General features: G+C 45.4%; 1 protein-coding gene across 2 annotated transcripts in view; it reads right to left on the bottom strand.

The window, feature by feature from the left end:
- The window catches only part of adcy9b (adenylate cyclase 9b), a 42,773-nt gene extending 26,972 nt beyond the window's left edge, over positions 1-15,801 (bottom strand). For both annotated transcript variants that reach the window (XM_086132380.1, XM_086132381.1), the window contains exon 1: positions 12,388-15,801. In XM_086132380.1, coding sequence (XP_085988506.1) covers positions 12,388-14,179 — 1,792 coding nt within the window. In that variant the 5' untranslated portion in view covers positions 14,180-15,801. The remainder of the gene's footprint in view (positions 1-12,387) is intronic.
- Positions 15,802-18,134: the final 2,333 nt, after the last annotated feature.

Genomic DNA, 18,134 nt, shown 5'->3' with positions numbered 1-18,134 from the left:
GCGGAAATCCGCCAATGAGTGAAGGGTGGGCGTGTAAGAGGACGCTAAAGGCATGTCCCTCGCAGGTACCAGTCGCCAATGAGTGAAGGGTGGGCTTGTAAGAGGACGCTAAAGGCACGTCCCTAGCAGGTACCGGTCGCGTGAGTACATTGTAAAATGGCTAAATAAAGTACAACCGAACTCAGTTTTGCTTCCGTTGCCTTTTTAAAAAAGTGTTTTTAGCGTGCGTGCATGCATGCCGTATGTTTAAGCTGGTGTATGTTTTACCATGCCTGGCTGCGCCCAATAATACAGTGCGTTTTGTGTATGTGTCAAATACAGAAATAGCACCCCTTACTGAGACTGCGCCCAACAACACGGTGCGCCGAATGGTCGTGAAAATACGGTAATTTCATTTAACTGCTGGCCCTTTTTTTGGCATGGGAGAAACTTTGCCCAACAGCCTCGCTGCCTTTATTGGCATAAAAACTCATTTGTACGTGTCTTGCAAACAAACAAACAAACCACCCTCAGCATTTAACACCCCCACAGCAGTAAACACAGTGAGCCTTTCATTAGGAAACGGCCACAGCGCAGTGAGCGGGGGGGGGGGGGGGGGGGGGTAGGTGTCACGCGCGTCAGGCCACCTTATTTAAACAGTAGGAAAAATTTAACCTGAGGCCTTTTACTTGCAGGACACGGCCATGGATGGCTACATGAGTGCCAAATAGAATTGTAACATGGGCGCAAAGTGTAAGTGATCAAAGGTGAGGGAAGGACCTCTGCTGGGAATATTTCATCAGGTCCTTGGCACACAAACACACACGCGCGCGCGCGCGCACACACACACACGGGCAGTATGTCAGGAAGAAGTCCGAAGAAACGACAGGGAGGGGGCCGACGAGCGACTGAATGTGGACGGGGGAGCAGGTGACAGCTGGAAGGAGACACAGGAGAGCCGTTCCACGCTGTTAACTTCAATCAATCCATCCATTTTCCAATCCGCTTATCCTCACGAGGGTCGTGGGTGTGCTGGAACCTATCCCAGCTGTCATCAGGCATTAGGTAGGGAACACCCTCAACTGGCAACTGGTCGCCAGTCAATCGCAGGACACACAGAGACGAACAACCAGTCGCACTCACACTCACACCGAGAGACAATTTAGAGTTTTCCATTTGTTTTTGGAATTTCGGAGGAAACCGGTGTACCCAGAGAAAACCCACGTAGGCACGGGGAGAACATACAAACTCCACACAGGAAGGCCGGTGCCGGAATCTAACCCTGCACCTCTGCACTGTGAGGTCGGGCGTGCTAACGAGTCGACCATCCTGTCACCTTGGTATGAGGGCCACGGCAGTCACCAAGACATGTCGTCACAAATGCCAGCAAACACGGGAGGCATTTTGCCGGTGTATTGGTCCTTCTTGCTGAATTTGAAAAAGGAAAAGCCGCTGTCCCTTCCATTCAGAGATTTGTTTTTCGAAACGTGCAGACTGATGACTATGTTGTACTCTGTCGTGGAAATGGGCGTGGCTAAAACGGTGCCCAGTGACGCACTTTGGTGTCAGGCATCAGTCCCCTCTACCACACGTTAACTTAAACCCATTTGTTCTCACCAGTGGTTCGAAGGCCTAATATGCCTTAGTTAGCGACTTAGTTATTTCGATAAGGCCCATGCTTGTTCACTTCCAAGCTTGCTGGTGGCTAGCAACTCTTCTCTCAATGACCCGGTCTGATGTACAGCTATTTTCATAATTCAAAGACGTCTGGATGTGCATGCATCAAAAAGATGTTAGCTGAAGTACCAAAAGAGGATTCGCTCATAGCATTTGAGAACAAAGACGATAGCTTGATTTTTCACTGCTTGGAAGCCCTATTTTATGTATTTGCCAGTTTTTTTTCTAAATTTGAATTAACTTTACAGGTACTTAAAAGATTAACTGGGGAGTTTTATTTTTAAGCTCTTTGAGCGGCATCAAGCAGCTTCAAGAGCCAATAATCACCATCGAGGCCCTCCAGGTCCTTTTCAGGCCCAAATTAAGTGAATTTCAGTTTAATGATTTGCTCAACTTACTATCAGAGCTTTTGTACTCATTCAACAACATCGTCAACATGGATGGGGCGGGACACAAAACACAGAAAGCAAAACACAGCAGGTTGAAGGGTACAGTTTCACAAACAGAATGTTTCTCAACCAAATAACTCACTGCAAAGAACGCACTTTGCAAACACCATCGGTCCCCTCCGTGCTCGGACAGTGCATAAGTGCGCGTCAGGGTGGACCGGCTCCCCCTTGTCATCTCCCCTCATTCATAATTGACAGAGCCATTTATCACACATGCACACTCGTCCTGCCGTGCGCATTAATGACTCACTGCAGCCGCAAACATTGCCGGGGTGGGGCTGCACGAGTGGGAGTTGGCATCTAAGTGCAGAATCTAAGCGAAGGCATGCAAGTGAGTGGGCGCTGGGCTTCTATGGATTGTGTGTGCATGTCACCTCAAGAGCGAGAGAGCTATCCGTCACGATCAGTAAAAGCTACCGTGCGTGTATGTGTGCGGTGACATTTTCTGCGCCCTTGATCACAATAGGAGAAAAGCTTAGGCTGCGTCAATGAGTCATGATCGCCATTTATCCCGCGAGCATCTTCAAGGCCGCGAGGTGAGCTTGGCGACATGTACGGTTCAAGTCACGCCGCTGTCAACCTCACGAGTGCATCGGGGAGATAGCGACATCGGGGTAAAGGAAGCGGCAGATTGGTTGACAATAAGGTTGTTATTGATTATATGAAAATAAAATAAGAAATCCTTTATTAGTCTCACAATGGAGAAATTCCCAATTCACAGCAGTGAAGTTACGAAAGGAAAAAGTAGAAGAACAAAATATAAGAGCTGCTGGAAAGGCAGCCACTCTCGCGCCGCCATCTTTGAAGTCAAAAGAACTAAATAACACAACACAACACATAAGACACAGACAGTCGCGCAATCCTAATCACTTTTCCTGCATACACTTTGTTGTTTGATGCAGTTATAGATGAAAGAGGAGAGTATCAAAGTGTCCTTTCACCAGTGGATCAGAGACGTCATGCTGAAAATGTGCACACGTCTGATACAAGCTAAGTCTTGAAAGCAAACACGAAGCTGTAGCATCCATTGACGAAAAGAGATTGGCTCACATCTCCTGTCCAACATACTGTAATCCGCTTCAACTCCAAGCCGCGACTCCCAAATCCACATCCGCATCGGCGCTCTGCGATGACGCTCCTTTCTTCTCACCGTTGGCTCCTCAGCCTTGCATCCATCCACCCACAGACCGTCCAACAGCACCGATCTCTCCGCTGAACAAAGCGGGGCTGTGTAAAATGCTGCCCATTACAGGCGTAAAAAAAAAAACACAAGCGCCCCAGAGCTGTCCAGCAATGACCGTCAAATGGCACCGACATTCCTCCCAATCAAAAACAGTGCTGGTATACCCTTGCTGCCGAGAAGGCGCAACCACCAAGCACAGAGTCTCCTCCTTGATGAATGTTGTAGCCAAAAAAAAGCTGAAAAACAATCCACATCCGGTCCACACGACGCAACAACAAACACAAAAACAACAACAAAAAAATGACCCCCATAGATGCTTTAAATAAAATTTATCTCATGACTTAGCCGAAAGTGTGTGCTGCAATGGTGAGAAAATATAACAGAGGTTCATGTAATGAATGGTAAATCGTATATAAAAAGCCACTGCCATTCAACGAGAGTTGTGTGGTGAGTAAGCATTTATAAGTTGTAAAATAAATGAATACTTTGCTATCAAAAGTCCTTTCTTAGTCTTTAAAATTAAAAACAGCATCAGTCACTGTTCCGGTCGCCGTGTTTTTTTATTTCCGCCAAAAGCTAGTTTCATCTGCTTTTTGGTTAGAAAACTGTGTTGTTTGACTGATGATTACCAAAGAACAGAAAAACTTTTGGTTGGTTCAGTTCACACTACCCGAGGCTCTTGAAAAAATGAGTCAAAACCTCGGGCAAGATGGGGAGCTGTTTTGAAAGAGCTGGCAAGAGGTCATATGTTGCGTTATGTTACACCTCCTTTCTAATGAGCATCTGACCTCTTCCAAGATTTCAGGTACTTTGTGCAGCTGAATAAATGAATACTGCTTTGTATTAAATGTGAAAATACAAGTTAGACGGAAAGAAATCTGGTTTTGCACCAATGCCCCTCCTGCCTTCGAATGAATAAAGTCATCCTTCCCCTCTTATCACCCAGTAAGAGCTCTGTCCTTTCAACTCCTTTAATTGTCCGTTGCCACAGCGATTAGCCGGGGCGGGCCCCGGACGCAACGCTGGAATAAAGATGATGTGTGTGTGTGTGTGAATGAACGAGGCAGGTGGAGCTGCACAACAACCCTGAACATGATGAACCGGAGACTGATCCATCTCCCGTCCCAAGTCTGCACCGCACATCCGTTTTTTTTTCTCCGTACAAGATCAGCCAATCATACTTGCCGCTTCGCCGTCAGGATTTGCATCCATCGCCGGAATATGGACGGGTTGTGATGGCCGGAGTACATCTGAGCACTTTTGTAAATGTGACAGCAGACTTTCTGCATGCAATCGAGAGCAACAGCGGTCAAAACCGGCACGGAAGAATAACCTAAAAATGAGTCGACATAGAATAGTAAAACTGTTTTTCAAAGACAGACAATAATGCTTGTCAAACAACTTCTGTTTTCACATAGACTTGCAAAAACACCAGCCGTTTGTTACGAAACTAGCGATGGGAATAACTGAGTTATTTTGAAGAATTCCACGTTCAGTCAGAGTTGCCATCTAAAGGACAAAAAAAATTATTACTTTTTTTTTTTTTTTTGCTCAAAACAATGAATTGACATTAAAATGACATTAAAACATGAGGTGATAACATTCAACGAGATCCCTTTCAAAATAATATGTGAAAAACACTGGAGCACATGTGTCAAAGTCAAGGCCCGGGGGCCAGATCCGGCCCGATACATCATTTTATGTTGACTGCGAAAGCAAATCATATGTGTCAACTTCCATGACCCTTGCTTAAATCTGTACCAAATTTTCAAATTGTCATATGTAATAAATAACCGACATTTTTCAATAACTTAGTGACCCGGTTTACACTCACTTGAAGAATAATTGAACAAATACCATCGTTTTTTTGTATACAAGTAATAATACGATGTTATCGTTAAACATTTATTCGGTTTACTCGTCCCTACGAGGGAAGACGTCATTCCAAAGTGGCCCGCGACAAAAATGAATTGACACCCCTGCACTACAGAGTAATTCATTCATTCATTTTCCGATCCGCTTTATCCTCACATGGGTCTCGAGGGTGCTGGAGCCAATCCCAGCTGTCTTCGGGCAGTAGGCGGGGGACACCCTGAACAGGTTGCCAGCCAATCGCAGGGCACACAGAGATGAACAACCATCCGCGCTCACACTCATATCGAGGGACCATTTCGAGTGTTCAACCAGCCTGGCATGCATGTTTTTGGAATGTGGGAGGAAACCAGAGTACCCGGAGAAAACCCACACAGGCCCGGGGAGAACATGCAAACTCCACACAGGGAGGCCGGAGCTGGAATTGAACCCAGTACCTCTGCACTGTGAGGTCGACGCGCTAACCACTGGACCACCGGGCCGCCAAGAGATTGATCGGAATTTTCTTTTTTTTTTTACCCATTGTTGGCCATAGAACTCGAGATGAACAGAATGCGTATGAAAAGCTTTGTGGATATGATGAAAACACGTTTTGGTAATGTGACTCTTGTACAAACAAGTGCACGGTTCAGTCGACAAACATCACAAGCAGAAATATGTTTGCAATTACTGGCTTGACACTTCCTTCGATCAAGACAGAAATGGTGCTATAATCGTTCTCCAAAACGGAGACTTTTTTTTCCCCCCAGGTTTGCCTTTTCTGTCTCCAAAACTACACTGTCATAAAAAGAGACATGGGAAACGCTACTGTCTTTTTTTTTCATCAATTCAAAACCATCAAGTGTAAATGGCCACTTAAAACATCAAGTGGGACTGTGGACTGGCGCTGTACAATGATGTCCATGAGCAATATTAAAAGCCAAGATTTGCAGCCGTCAAAAGTAGACATCTTCAGCACGGCTGGCTAGAAATTGCGTTTTTTTTGCTTCCCATCGTACATGTTTTGCATTTGTTCTGAAGGCATGTCACCCCTTATCAGACAGACAGCGGTGGGTGGAGGTGAGGGCAGGGGGGGTGTCACCTCCAATGTCACATTCGATATACAGGACACTACAACGTAGCGCCCATAGCTGCGCTGGGAGAGGTTTGCGTCGATACACGACTACTCAGCAGGTAGCCAACATAGCAACTCAAAAGTGATTCTAATTGTCCTCTCTTGATCTTTACAAATCCCAACACCCCTCTGATTGCAAATTGTTTCCCATAGAAGCAATTGGCGCCTCTTGCGCAGCCCTCCCGAAAAAGAAAAAAAGAACAGGCCGTCCAATCTGTTGAGTAACAGTGCGACACTGCAGCAAGACTAAATGACTGCAGCTCTATAAATCTACCTTATCGTCACACCGTGTAGTGCTTTCCACCCTTGTCATAATGGCTCCACGCGTCTTTATGGAGCGTGACGAGGCATCCCAAAGAAGCGCATATTGTACTGTACTTTGGCCGAAGGATCCTACAGGCAACGTCCCCTCTAACGCATCCCATGCAATATTAAACGGCTAATCAGGCCCGGTAATATGCATTTCATGGGGCGGTTGCAGGCTGCAAAATACCTGGGATGAGCTACAACATGCAGGGCAGTGTGAAAGTGTCCAATCCCCTGTCAAGTAGGAAACCATCAGTCTCTTCACAGCGATGCCGTGCCAGTGTAATCCCGGCAGGACAGCAACAATCTTTGTACTTTCGCAATGTTTTTCTCTATTCAAAGAAACCAATCCTCTCAGAAGAGAGAAATTCACTCGTGAGCATGACACGAATATCAAACCACAGTAGACCACAAGGCTGGCTGTGTGCACACTTCACCATAGAGGATGACAAACAACTAGAAATAGTTCATCTTACTTGGTTTTGCTGATGGAAAAGTATTGGGAGCTGAGCTTTGTGGGGTCGAATCGGTACCACGCAGGGCATTAGTTACTCCTGAAAGTGAAATCTTCATCTTACTAAGACATTGTCGACAACGCCATGCTACCAACAAAGTGAAGACCATGAAGACATGGACACTTCGATAAGTTCTCAAGAGGTCTGACCTCAAACCATCCATCCTTCCATCCATTTTCTGAACCGCTTTATCCTCAGAAGGGTCGCGGCGCGTGCTGGAGCCTATCCCAGCTGTCTTCAGGCAGTAGGCGGGGGACACCCTGAACTGGTTGGCAGCCACTCGCAGAGCACACAGAGACAAACAACCATCTGCGCTCACACCCACATCTAGGGACAATTTAGAGTGTTTCATTAACCTGCCACGCATGTGAATGTGGGAGGAAACCGGAGTACTCGGACAAAACCCACGCAGGCACGGGGAGAGCATGCAAACTCCACACAGGAAGGCCGGAGCTGGAATTGAACCTGGTACCTCTGCACTGTGAGGTCGACGTGCTAACCACTTGACCACTGGGCCGCCCGACCTCAAACCAATCCAACATATTTCAGATGAACTCGAACTTTTTCACCTCCTATGTCAGTGACCTGGAGAAAAAAAAAAGAAGGGACAATTTCCCCGCGTCTTTTCGGTGATGATTGTAGATCAGTGGTTCTTAACCTGGGTTCAATCGAACCCCAGGGGTTCGGTGAGTGGGTCTCAGGGGTTTGACGGAGCCTCTGCCATGGAGGGTAAGACACACCGGACTCAACATGTCAATTAGTTATGACACGCCCGCTGCAGATGATCACATGACATTGCTTGTCCAATCAGTGCTGTGGGAAATTTAGTTCACTTTGTTGTCAATGTGTGACTGTCGTGACAGTACGTTGTTCAATTAAAGAAAAAAATATATTTATCCCTTGAAATGTTAACTTTTTTCTGTTTTTAATAAAAGCAATTTTTTTAATATCTTGAATTTGTAAAAAATATACAGCTATATATATTTATTTTTCACTTATGAAGGGTTCAGTGAATGTGCATAATAACTGGTAGGGTTCGGTGCCTCTAAAAAGGTTAAGAACCACTGTTCTAGATGGAGGGCCAGTACGGCTGAGAGGACTTATGCTGACAACTGACAAACAAAAGATTCATCGTTCAAATCCCAGTATGGAATAAATTGTTTGGGCGAGTTTCTCCAAATTGGCCTCATGAATCTGTGTCAAGTTCACAGGTAGCACCAATTATAGAGAGCGATCCAATGCGCCTGGAGCAAACGATACAACGCGCACGAATGACTGACAGGACATCCCAAATGGAGAAGAATTTATCAGTCGAGGGGACAGACATGAGTGAGTAGGTGTCCCAAAAGAAGAAAAAAGCACAGTGAAATGACACACAATTACCGTATTTTCACGACTATAAGGCGCCATTAAAAGTCTTAAATTTTCTCCAAAATGGACAGGACGCCTTATAATGCGGAGCGTCTTGTGTATGTGCTGAGTTCCAAAACCTGACTGACAGCCGACACGCTGTTTATATAGAGAAAAGGCGGGAAGTGAGTTTGGACAGGCATGCGGCAAAGAAGTCGGCCAATCAGTGAAGGGTGGGCGTGTATATATACATATATGGAGAGAGAGAGAAAAGGCGGACGTGAGTGAGGACAGGCATGCGGCGAAGAAGTCCGCCAATGAGTGAAGGGTGGGCGTGTAAGTGGACGCTAAAGGGACGCCCCTAGCAGGTACCAACACCTGTATAAAGTGTGGCTATGTGCATTATTGCAAAACATTATTGCCATCGGTTATGCTTTTGGCATGCGTGCCCATCTCACAGCAGCGGTGAAAAACCAAGTCAAGTAAATGAACTCTGAGCTTGCCGTCATTCCCGGAGGCTTGACTAAAGAACTCCAACCGCTGGACATCGGCATCAACCGGGCTTTCAAAGTAAAGTTGCGAGCGGCATGGGAACGATGGATGATCGATGGCAAACACAACTTTACAAAGAGTGAGAGGCAGCGCCGGGCGAGTTACGCCACAATTTTTCAGTTCTGATATAGAAGATGAGGACTTTGATGGATTTCTGGGTGATGATTGATCGAAAAACGTGAGTACATTGTACGATGGCTAAATAAAATACAACCGAACTCAGTTTTGCTTCCGTTGCCTTTTTAAAAATGTGTTTTTAGCGTGTATCCGTATGTCTTGGCATGCTACCGTATGCTTCAAGCTAACGTGTTTTTAGCGTGCGCGCATGCATGCCGTATGTTTAAGCTGGCGTATGTTTTACCACTGTAAAACTGCGCCCAATAATACAGTGCGTTTTGTCTATGTGTCAAATACAGAAATAACACCCGTTAATGAGACTGCGCCCAACAATACGGTGCGCCGAATGGTCGTGAAAATACGGTAGTTCCTTGATGAACCAAAAACACAAAGCATTCAAAGTTATTGTTGGCACAAATGACAGCCTTGTCAGAATCTCTGAAAAGCATCACGGTAGGCAATCAATGTGATTCAATCTCAATAAAACAGCTGCCAGTCGGGGTGTTTCGGGGGTCAGGAGAACACGATATATGCAAACAGCTAGCATTAATCCCTTTTCCTATGAAGATTAGTGAATCTTGTCTAATTAGCGACCTCCCTAATGGCACAGAGAGGAGCGAGCGGGTCGGGTAGGGAAATATTCGACGCAACTCCCTCAGCAGCGAAGCCAGCAAAGGTCACGCTTCGAATTTCAAAGGGAATGTGAGATCACACTCTTCCTTGAGGGGAGCTGTACATACGATTTAGAAAAGAGTAGGCCAAATTATACAAGAGTGCTGACAGGTGTGAACGAATTGAATGAAAATGCCCATCAGAATATTTCATTTGGGCTCTGAAGCGGTTTGTTATTTTTATTCATGGAAGCGAGTGACAAAACTGGCGCCTTATCTGCAGCACCCGACGTACTCTGATCAGCACAGCTCGTCTTGGGATTACTACTTTTCTATTGGCAAAAACAAGGTCTACAACCATTTCTCGAGTCGAGTCAGTAGGGTTCAACTGGCGTGTTGTGCCGATAACCCAAGATGCTCATTGGACCATTATTTCCTGACTGTTGAACATGGCGTAGTTGTCGCAGGTTTTGTCAAGTTTCGTCGTTTCCTGCTCCAACTCAGACGACTTTTGAATTGAACTCTACTTCTCGGAAGACAAAAAGAAGAAGATTCTGGCAATGCATAAGAGTTCTCAAACAGGCACGACATTAGACCAGAAACAAAGAACAGATGCTCTTAATCTCTTTTTACAGATTTCACCAATACCACCTAAACAATTTAATGTAATCTGGAAACAAAGCCTGCTTGGATGACTCATGGCTCAAATGTCAAGGTTCTTTGTGGTGACCATCAAACAAGGTAACAAGTTCATGTTGACAGTCTAAGCTTTTTTCCCCTTCCTTTTCTTGACTTATGTCCCACAATAATCGATGAAAGAGCGACAGAAAAAGTCTTGGCTGAGAGTGAGACGTTCTGTCAAACGACTGTGGGGGACCGCACTTCATGTCTGTTAAACCAAAAGGTCCCAGGGCAACCTTCAACTGCCAACACGAGTGAAACTCAACCGACCACAAAAAGTTGCCTCTCATTCTTGGCTATGACGAGCCACAAATAGCCATAACCAACTTTAGAAAAAACAATAAAATCCTGAATCAAAACACACAAAGTGATTTGTTGAGGTGGATCAGTACAAGACACCGAAGTCAATGAAAAAGAAGCATTATCTTGTAAAAGGCTAAATTTGGTTATAAATCTTTTTTTACTCTTGCGATTGGCTGGTCACCAAATCAGGACGTATCTGCCTCTCATCCAAAGTGGGAAAGTCTCTAACTCACCCGTGACCCTAATGAGGATAAGTAATATAGAAAATGGATGGACCTCCTTTGCTGGATCTCTCCAAATGTGCAGGTGCGCCAAATGAGGCCGCTGAGTGTAGGTCATCGTAATTTATGTCTCAGTCGGGTAAAATGGGATCGTTCACATTTGGGAATCCAATCCCCGCTGTAGCGCTACCAGAGGGATTTACACCGACTTCTCGAGACAGTTTTATTTTTATTTTTTTGTGAGGAAAAGCTCCCTCCTGACAGCCAGCTCTCTCACCAGCTCCGCAACTCTTCAGGGAGAGGATCAATCTTAAGATGGAAACTGAATACATGGTGGAGGAGAGGTACTGGAGGTTGGTTGTGGGGGTTATAACACCATCCGACACATTTATCCTGGGTCTAAAAGAGGGGGGGGGGGGGGGACGGTAGCGAGCCCAAAAGCCGTTGTCGCTCATTAATCGAAGAGATGAGGGGAGATGGAGTCCCATAAATCACCTTGCCCGAGCTGGCAACCAAAAGGCTCTTTCAGCATCATTGCAAACTGACGTCGACACTGATAGAAGCTAATTGGTGTGTACATTTCATCAATGTGAATCAATGTCTAAATTCATGGAAACAAAATTGGAGATAATCACTAAATGAAAGGAATCTGAAATATAAGGCCAACTAAAAAGTCCTTCTGGGTGATAACAGTATATGTTGCGAGGCTTAAACATAACAGTCATTATTTGGTAAGGATAGGCCCAAAAATATTCTGGTAATTTGGGGACAAAGCTAGGTGTAGACAGCGAGATGAAGGCAAAGCTTCGGTTACACTGATTCCGAACGATATCTAAAAATAGCATAGAAACTAGACACGTTGCGAGCAATGAGGACTGTAATCAAACAAATCACCAGGGACACAGTAAAGACAGGACAGTTATATGAATGATGATGTCCAATTTTCCTCCAGGGAAAAGCTGTCCGAGACACATAAAAACACCTTTGTAGCCAATGAAAAGTGCAATAGTAACTCACCGCTGCAGTTTATAGCCTAGCCCAGGGGTGGGCAAACTTTTTGGCTCGGGGGCCACATTGACTTTTAAAATTTGACAGAAGGGCTGGGTCAGCATAAGCTACGGTACATATAAAAAAAAAACTGCATTTGTTGACAGTCCATATCAAACATCAACAGAACAAAAACATGAAAGTATTAACATACTTTTTTTAATGAGAACAGTGTTGTTGATTACCTATTTTAGCCAGTGTCAATGCGCCACCTGGCGTTGAAATACCTGTCATTACAAGTCCAAATGAAATGAATGCAATCATTCACATCGAACCTTAATTGTGTACCAGCCTTCGGCGGGCCAGATTAAAAGGACCAATGGGCCGGATCCGGCCCGCGGACCGTAGTTTGCCCACCTCTGGCCTAGCCACTGCTGGACAATCAACAACAAGCTAAAACTGAAACCTACCTTTTAGCTGGTCGGTGACCACACTCTGTCCGATTCTTTCGTTGACCTGGCCGTCTTCACGTTGGTAGCGGTCATCCAGAAAGTTGGCGGTAGCTTGCGAAAGGTGGACCTTGCCGGCCACACCCAGTTGTTCCATCAGGTTGGCTAAGTTGACGTCATTGGACCAGACGTCAAACTTGAAGCGCTTCATGCCGAGGATCCCGCACAGGATGGTGCCGGTGTGGACGCCCACCCTCATGTTGACCATTTCCTTCTTCTCCTGGCAGAACTGTTCAATAGCCTGGATCATGCCCAGGCCCATTTCCACGCAGCAGTACGCATGGTCAGGCCTGGGTTCAGGACATCCAGCCACACAGTAGTAGCAGTCCCCGAGGGTGCTGATCTTCTCACAGCCGGTCAGCTCACACAGTCGATCGAAACGTCCGAACAAGTCATTGAGAAGCCCCACTAGAGCATGGGCCGATTTGTTGGCTGACATTTTCGTAAAACCCACAATATCAGCAAAGAGGATGCTGACAGGCTCCATCCTTTTCATGTTGAAGGGTCTGAAGATGATCTGACCTCGAGGGATGGAGGTTTTCTTGCGTTTATTGTTCTTGGGGCTGGAGATGACAGCAACAGCTCCGCTTGTGGAGTATCGCTTCACCGAACTGTCGCCAGCGTCCTCGTCACCTTGCTTCATCAAATCATCTGCCACGATTCTGGGCATAACGGAGTGGATCATTCGCTCCTTTAAGGCTTTCTCAACCTCCAGGTCCTTGCCATGCATGATAGCTTGTCCGACCTTCAGGAAGGTGCTGCGTGCCCGCACTTCAGACATGATGAACAGGTGGATCCCAATGGCGTGCGCGCACAGGTGGAGCAGGGCTTTGGCTGGTCCTAACCAACCAAGGGTATCCAGGTCTTTCTCAGGGGCTAAACTCAAATTGCCACCCACCTGGGTGAGATGGAACGAGCCCAAAATCTCAAAACAGACCGAGTAGAGAAAGCCGAGAAGGACAGAAGCAAAGAGGCGAACATGCAGAACACTGTAGAGCAACAGGAGAACCTCAATACAGAGGGAGAAGGTACCGACAGGGGAGACACAGGCGGAGCAGGCGCTACCATCTACAATCCTTACGTAGGATAGATTGTGTGTCGGCCCACTGAAATTATCTACATCTAACAAATCAGCGAGAGTCTGCGGATCTCTGAAGCTTGACGTCTGGATCTGAAGGGCCAGGGTCAGCATGAAGGTGACAACAATAAGCAACAGGGATGCTTGACTGTAGCAGCGAGAGTAAAACTTGGTAAAAGTAAGGATGAAGAGGAGGCAGCAGAAAAGGAGAAAGGATGCAGTGGGGATTAGAAAGACCATCCTGTTGCAGCGTGATGGGTTGGCAGCAAAATAAAATCCCCAGAGGATAGCGGCGGCAGACAGGTAAAAGAGCACATAGCGGAAGCGTCGTCGTGTCTGAGGGAAACACCGTTCTCTGCATGCCTCTTCCAGGATAGACGAGTCAAACTTCGGGTCCCACAAGTGACCGGCAGACCTCTCGAAAAGCTGAGGAACCCTCCTTTGCGAGCGGAAGCTCTTGACCAACGTCCTCTTGACTGCCGTCTCCCCGGAACTGCAGCTGGAGGATATACTATACTTGCAGTGTTTGGATCCTCCCCCGATGGAACCAAGTGGCCCGCCGCCGTGCTTGTGTTTAACACTGTTCCCAATCCTCACTGAGACGCCCTCGCCACTCGAGTCACAGCTCACCTCTGTGTTGTGAGGCAGCAGTTGTTGACGTTGGGGGGATGCCATGTTGCTATTACGAAATCCAAGGCTTCAAGTAAAAATCCAAAGAGGAGGAAGGCAAACTATGGGGCCACAGTATTAGAACCACTGCGATGATTGTTAGTGGTCTCCAAGGTGAAAAGGCAGATTGAAACAAAGGGGAGGCTTAGTTTTCATTTAAGACCTCATGGAAACATCAACTGACCAAAGCAACATTTTGACTAGTCCCATGGTCCACTTGATATCACTATGTGCAGTCCATTAGTTTTGATGCATTGCACTGATCATCCTCTGCAGGGCAACACGGTTCAATTCATTGTATTAAGCGTTTTAGATGAGGATTAGAGGACAGGTGTCATAATGCAAACTGGCAGACTGGGATTTGGGAGCGAGGAGAAAACATTGATTTGATTGCGGTCTGGACACCACGTTTACATCCAGTTAGATGGTGCAAGGTAATCTTTTAGTGCTTCTAAAATGTCATTAAAATGATTTCAACGGGCCAGACATAACTTTGAGACGAATCAAATGGCCTTAAGATTGTGGGTTTTTGACTTCTCTTGTCATTGGTCAACAGGAGACCAAGTATCAAGAGTAGTGTAGTATTTACCTATTTTATTTTTTTACTGCTGCAGCTCCGACAAGGGTGCATGCAATTAAAAAACAGCAAAGAGTTTAATGTCCTCTTTGGAGAAAACATCGAGATTAATTAATAATCATCAGTCCATCATCGCTGAAGTTAAATTCTTTCTTGGTTTCCCGGGAAAATGGCAGTCGATGAAAAAAAGCCCTCCAGGCATACCTGTCAACTTTTCGGAGCGCCAACCTGTATAAACTACAAAAAAAATCCTTATAAAGAGCAAAAAATCCTTATAACATACCAAAGCATTTTATATGTCAAAATAACGGCAGAAAAAAACCCACGAAATTTTCAATGATACTTATTGTAGATCTCCATAATACAATGTCTGGTTAATGTATAATCATCATTCTACTTCGTGGCATTATTGTGTTCAGAGTTGTATTCCTACGTTACTTTTTTCACCAACTCCAAATGCTGACCCATCGGCTCGAAGCTACAGCATCCATTCATATTTAGGTACTTTGGAAATGAAAGCATTCGAGTAGACTCGCACCATTCTGGGCAAAAGCAAACGGAACTACCTGTTGGGGGGGGGAAATTTTCAGAATCCTTATGATATATGCGATACGGCCATTTACGTAAGATTCACCACAAAATCCGTATGAACTATGGCTAAACCGTATGAGTTGACAGGTATGTCCAGGGGAGAGTCTGGGGCTAATTAAAAGGTCCCCACCGTCTCTCCCGACCGTACCACAGCCCCACAGGTCAACGAAACGCCGTCTTCATCCAGCTACTTTAATTGAATTGGAAGAGATGAGATTCATACCTGCGGCGGCATACGAATTTGAAGGCAGCTTCAAATCAAATCCCTGTCTCCTCCGCCGTGAGACGGGACTGTTTTCTCGCAGCTCGCCGCACACATCCAACCCGTCCTGACAGCAGCAATGACACCTGCGAGAGACATGGTGCGAGCTTCCTCCCGGGCAAACGCACCTTCAGTGTGCCGTTTTGTGTGAGCGTATTTGTGACTGTTTCACCCAGTCTTTGTGTGTGTGAGGGAGGGAAAAACGACGCCACCGTAAAGTAAATGAGAGTACTCCCTCCACTTCCGGTTCTTTCTTTCAATACAAAAAGCTTTACCGGTCGAGGCAAACAGCTGCACTTCACTTCCGGTATTTCACTTCAAAATAAAATAGAAACAAAACAGTGAGTGAGTGAGTGAGTGAGTGAGTGAGTGAGTGAGTGAGTGAGTGAGTGAGTGAGTGAGTGAGTGAATGAGTGAGTGAGCGAACAGCTTATTAAAAGCTAGGGTTGGTGGATTTTTATGAAAATACACCGCAGTGTTTCTTTATGCGTTTCTGGCTCGGATCAAGTTACAAATTACAAGGGAATATTCTTACTTCACCTTACCTTTGGCATGATACGTCTTTTTCTTCTTGAGTCATTTGACAACTGTGGCATTGGTGACTAATTTGAAATATGAATTACTGCCAATCACAATGGCGCTGAGTCATTCCAACGTTACATACTACACTGTAGTACAGGGGTGTCCAAACTTTTTGGACCGAAGATCTACTTTTCGATCAACTAACCTCCCGGGATCTACCCTTACCGGCACACACACACACACACACACACACACACACACACACACACACACACACACACACACACACACACACACACTATAATGAGAAACAGCCTGAAACTGAGGCATGCGATGCACTTTTGCAGCCTGTTAACTATCGTAGCTCAGACGTACCGTTTTAAAGTGCTCCCCTGGGCCCTCCTAGATTCCAATTCTTTGCCCGTGCCCTCTGTGAATTGTACACGAAGCAAACTCTGAATGAGAATAATGACGATAAAAGACAGAGCGCAACAGCTCTGATCACAAGCTGCAATTGCAGACTGCTGAGCGCTAACAACTTCCGGTGACGTAATCACGCGCCACCATAAATTCAAGATTTTCCTGCTTTATTTTATTTTTTAAATATTTTTTGGTGAAAATGAGACTGATATGATGATTAGGGTGCAGCGTACATTAACACAAAAAAATATATATTACAAACATGTACAAAGACACACAAACGGTTGTTTGTTTTTTTTCTCCTCGACACTCTTCGTATCTACTTGGGACCTGTCTTAGATCTACCGGTAGATCAGGATCGACGTAATGGGCACCCCTGCTGTAGTACATTGAAGGATATTTAGTCATCCGGGGTGATTTGGAATTCAAAACAAAGTGAATTTTTTTTGCAATTTTTCAAAGACAGGACCGATGAGTAAAGTATAGCCCACAATCCACATACAGGCCACGCTGTTCTACAACCGCCCCGCCATTTACTTTATCAAGAGTCGTGTAATATTTGTGGCATTCATTTAGCTTTGTCTCCTCACCTGATTTTGGGCAAAAGGCAGTGGAGACACCCTGGACTGATTGTTGGTCAATTGCAGGCACACACATGGTAGATCAATGATTGCCAAACTTTAGTGAGCACATGTTTTAAGCTTGAAAAATCTCACGAGAGGCCACCAAAAAAAAAGGACATAAAAAGTGGACATGTGTCAATCATTTACTTTCTGCCATCCAATAGAATCTAATTTATTTGTTCTGTCTGTCACTACAAATTACTGGCATAGAAAGGTGAGCAGAAACACACTATGTTTTGCCTTTCTCTCCATTCCAAAAATCTGTTGTGGCGCCGGAGTACAATAGTTATCCAACCCCGGCTTCAGACTGGAGCTCGGACAGCTTTTGTTTTGAAGATATTTCATCTGATGGTGTGTCCTCACTTGACCTGTGTGTGTGTATGTGTGTGTGTGTGCGTGTGTGTGTGTGTGTGTGTGTGAATAAGAGAGAGAGAGAGAGAGAGAGAGAGAGAGAGAGAGAGAGAGGCAAACAAAAGAAGACCCACTGGGGAAAGGGGAGTGTAACGACCTACGATAAGGTTATTATGGAGAATGAATGTAATCGATTACAGCACTTAAAGGTGCAGACTTAAGTTTTGTGGCCGTGAATCATTTCAGCCTGCACACATTTTCTCTCCCTAGCAGCAGCAAGGACACAGTCAATGTTGAATGCATTGGGTTAAGCAAACAAGAGCTGTTACAACGCTCATGTCTTGAGAGAATGTGAAGCAGTGGACTTGTGCACACTTGAAACAATGTGTCCTTTGCAAGGAAAAAACAAGGGGATGAGACCTGCACAGTAATTAGATGAGAGTGTCATTTACATAATATTTGAGTGCGCTTTAATAGGAGCCACTCTTAGAATTAATCTTTGTAGGACAAGTCATGTCTTGAAATACAATAAGGGACAAGATTATACATGCATTGAATATTTAAAAAGCGCAAACACCAATGATGATATTATAAAAGTATTTGCACACCAATCTA

This window comes from Hippocampus guttulatus, chromosome 16 (genome assembly GCF_054856545.1).
Source record: "Hippocampus guttulatus isolate MCC_2025c chromosome 16, RoL_Hgut_1.0, whole genome shotgun sequence".
In the NCBI taxonomy this organism is placed as follows: Eukaryota; Metazoa; Chordata; class Actinopteri; order Syngnathiformes; family Syngnathidae; genus Hippocampus; species Hippocampus guttulatus.
Note: the sequence above shows the minus strand (reverse complement) of the source record. Positions and strands in the feature narration are given on the sequence as shown.